This window comes from Camellia sinensis, chromosome 2, assembly GCF_055761805.1.
Source record: "Camellia sinensis isolate YWXY chromosome 2, ASM5576180v1, whole genome shotgun sequence".
Classification (NCBI taxonomy): domain Eukaryota; kingdom Viridiplantae; phylum Streptophyta; class Magnoliopsida; order Ericales; family Theaceae; genus Camellia; species Camellia sinensis.
This window is the reverse complement of record NC_138962.1, coordinates 56745995-56749647: the sequence shown is the minus strand read 5'-3', so window position 1 is coordinate 56749647 and position 3653 is coordinate 56745995. Positions and strand designations below refer to the sequence as shown.

At 33.9% G+C, this 3653-nt stretch overlaps 1 protein-coding gene across 1 annotated transcript; it reads left to right on the top strand.

The window, feature by feature from the left end:
• Positions 1 to 1232: 1232 nt before the first annotated feature.
• LOC114311114 (transmembrane protein, putative (DUF679)) lies at positions 1233 to 2266 on the top strand. The gene has a single exon (XM_028257178.2). The coding sequence runs from the start codon at positions 1491 to 1493 to the stop codon at positions 2118 to 2120; it is 630 nt and encodes a 209-aa protein (XP_028112979.2). The 5' UTR covers positions 1233 to 1490; the 3' UTR covers positions 2121 to 2266.
• The last annotated feature ends 1387 nt before the right edge of the window (positions 2267 to 3653 follow it).

The following is a 3653-nucleotide window of genomic DNA, read 5'->3' as shown; positions in this document are numbered from 1 at the left end:
TCTGAATTGTTTATCTTATAAATCTCACAATAAAAATCATTTATACAAAAAATTAGTTTCATCGGATAATATGAATAATTTATTTTTTATTTTTTATAATGCACGACAACTACAAGTTTAAATTTAAACTATTCATTGTATTAAAAAAGACAATTTGTTTATTTATTCATCAATATCTGAAGAAACTAATTTTTTGTATGAATAGATGTTTACGAGATGAACAATATAAATCATCATTGCGGATTAAAGTAGAGCTCACAAATAGAGTATGAAGAAGTATGAATGATAATAGAATGGAGGAGTGTCATTTCCTTTCACTTTGGGGAGCAACCCAAAAAATAAAAAAATACTAACAAAAACTCATATTGTACATATTATTCATTTTTTTTTTCTTTCTTACAAATATTCATTCAACTAAAAAATATATTTTTAAACTATTAATTTTTTTCACATGGTAAAAAAAATTAAAGATCATGAGCAATAAATATTATATATACATTTTTCTTTATTATTATTATTCTTATATTATTACATTTTTTTGAACTAGTACTATTATTAAGAGGAAATTTATCTTCATGTTTATGTCTTATACGTTGGGTTTTTATGCAAAAAATAAGTTATTGATACAAAAAATAAATTGACCTAGCATTGATCGTCATATTGTTGGGGCATGTGTAACGGTGCATCAACTTTTTTACAAAATTTGAATAAAAACTTTCTTTGATATCAAGTGTTTCAATGAAGGGTCTTGTAATTTCATCAAATCACCTGTCGATCGGCTGGTCAGTATGATTTTTTCACAAATTTTTGTCTTGAGGTGGTCATGCGGTGCTAAAAATCCAACATGAATGAACAGTGATTTGATGAAAGATACATTAGTCTTCAGTTTAATGAAAGAAAAGTGAAATCTTAGATTTGATGAACCGTTGGAGAAGCAAAATGTAACTTTTTTCATCAAATTTAAATTTATGATGAATTTGATGAATTTTTGAAAATGGTCTTAAATTGTTTTAATTTATACAACTTATATATTTTTAAAAATAGACTATTCATGTATTTTAACATATATGTGATTTAATCGTGCGATGTGATCAATCTAAATTTTTATATAAATATTATTCCCAACTTGTTAACGATTCAAATTATTAACATGAATATAAATTAATTTTTTAAAACAAAAATATAATATAATATAAATTAATTTAGCACACTAATTTTATCTATAAAATTAAAATTTTCAATTTTAACTTGTATCGAAATTTCTTCATGTAAGTCAAGCAAGTCAATCAACTTTATTTTGACAATCCTCATCAAATTGGTTTTGTCACACTCATTACCACCTCCCTCACCAAATATTCCGCAAGAAGTCCCCCCCATACGCTAAGGTTCTCTTAGCTCGTCCCCAGTCCAATTGCCTCCTTCCACCACCTCCTCCGCCGCTGTTGACTACACCACAACCACCACCACCATCACCACCGAGATCTCTAAACATGTCTCTTAGATCAAGACCAACACCACCTCCCACTGAACCATCCACCACCGATCCAACCACCACCGCCATAAAACCCCCTCCGCCACCTCCCTCCGCAGTATCACAAACCCTAACAATCACAGCCAACCTAGCCAACCTCCTCCCAACAGGCACTCTCCTAGCCTTCCAACTCCTCACCCCAATCTTCACCTCCAACGGCGCCTGCGACTCCGCCACCGCCTCCCTCACTCTCCTCCTCCTCCTCCTCCTCCTCTCCGCCTCCTGCTTCCTCGCCTCCTTCACCGACAGCTTCAAATCCTCATCCAACAACCAAATCTACTACGGATTCGCAACAATCAAAGGCATGTTCCTCTTCGATTATCCATCTTCTTCTTCAAATGGAATTCCAGATCTCAGCAAGTACCGCCTCAGGTTCATCGATTGGGTTCATGCGATTCTGTCTGTGCTTGTGTTTGGTGCTGTGGCTTTTAGAGATAAGAATGTGGTGAAGTGCTTGTATCCGAGTCCTGGACATGAAACTGAGGAGGTTCTGGACATTGTTCCGATTGCGATTGGGTTGATCTGTAGCTTGCTGTTTGTTGTGTTTCCTACTAGAAGACATGGAATTGGCTACCCTGTTTCTCCATGATCGGGCAAATGTTTCTCTCTCATTTTTGAATATTTTGTCTGAATTAAGTACTATGTTACCAAAACTACTATGAACTATGAAAATTTCTGGTGTGAATTTAAACTTCTTGCTGTAATAACAAATTCAGAATACATCTTCTTTGTAAATATTAAGTTGTGTTATACCATCTCTGTCATCAAATTCAAATTTAGTGAAAAAGTCTTCATATGAGCTCCAACAATTTCATCAAAGTAATATCAAATAGAGGGAGAAGCAGATATTTCATCAAATGAGGGGGTTTGATCTTTCGTCAAATTTAAATTGTTACCATTGGGCAAGATGTTGCAATTTCACAAACGTTTTATTTTCCTTCTCTGTGACGACCTTCAGATATCCATCCGAACATCCTTCCAGACAATTTTTCAGGACATCTGTTCGAACGTCCTCCCAAACAATTGGAGATGTTAAAAAATTTGATAAAAATTCTAATTTAAGCATTTAGTGAATTACATCAAATTTTTTATTTAAATTTAATGAAATTTTTAATTCAACGGTGTAGATGTTCTTAAAAAGTTTGGTTTAACACCTGCAATAATGGAAGGGTTAGCTGATTTTTTTGACTTTTTGTAAGAGAAAGAATATGATGATTATGGATTGTATATGATGTTTTGTCTTATTGAATTAAAATAGCCTATTTTATCTTATATGACTATTTTAGTCTAAACTTTTCCTCTCAAATGGAGGCTTAATAGTATACGGATCTCAGTGCGAATGACTTTTATAAATGGATAAGTCGAGCTGAGGTGGGTGAAACTCTTTATACTAAATGGATACAAAATCTCAACTTATAGTTCCTAATAGACAAAATAATTTTCTCAAATTTTAAATATATCGAACTGAATTGGACGGATTGAAGGGGCTATCACGCCAATGTTGACCCTAATCACGATTTCAGCCCGCTTGTCTGAGCATCATTTTTAAGTAACAGAAACTAACCATGAAGAAAAAAAGAAAGTTATAAATTACCTAGGTTGTTATGGGAATCATGAATAAATTTTGGCTCTTGATTATTGTCACGACCCAAACCCACCCCTATAGGTTTAGCACCGTAATCGACCAGTAATCCGTGGATTACCAAAGGCCTCTGAACAGATTAGTAAGTAATAAAGGACTGTGGAAGCAATAATACAAAATAGACAAGATCCAATGATCTGTGATAACGTACATGGGACGGAACATTTCAAAACTTACTATAGATATATAAGCATGTTAGTCCGGATACACAATATTTACAAATATTTACAGAAGTGAACTTCCTAAGATCTGACTTTACAAACAGTTACAGAGACTAGCATGAAAATAAAAAAAGCCCTGGCGTTAGACTTTGGACGGAACCTCCTCGGGAGGCACAACGGTTGGCTGACCAAAAACAGTACAAAAGGGCGTCAACTCTGGCCCTGGTCATGTGCCGGCTCACCTACATACATAATATAAAATGTGAGTGAAAGCCCAGTGAATAATAACAGAGTAAAGAGGTTATATGAATGATGTCCA

Coding starts and splice junctions, on each gene's coding strand:
- LOC114311114 (XM_028257178.2), top strand. CDS start 1,491: ATGTCTCTTAGATCAAGACCAACACCACCTCCCACTGAACCATCCACC.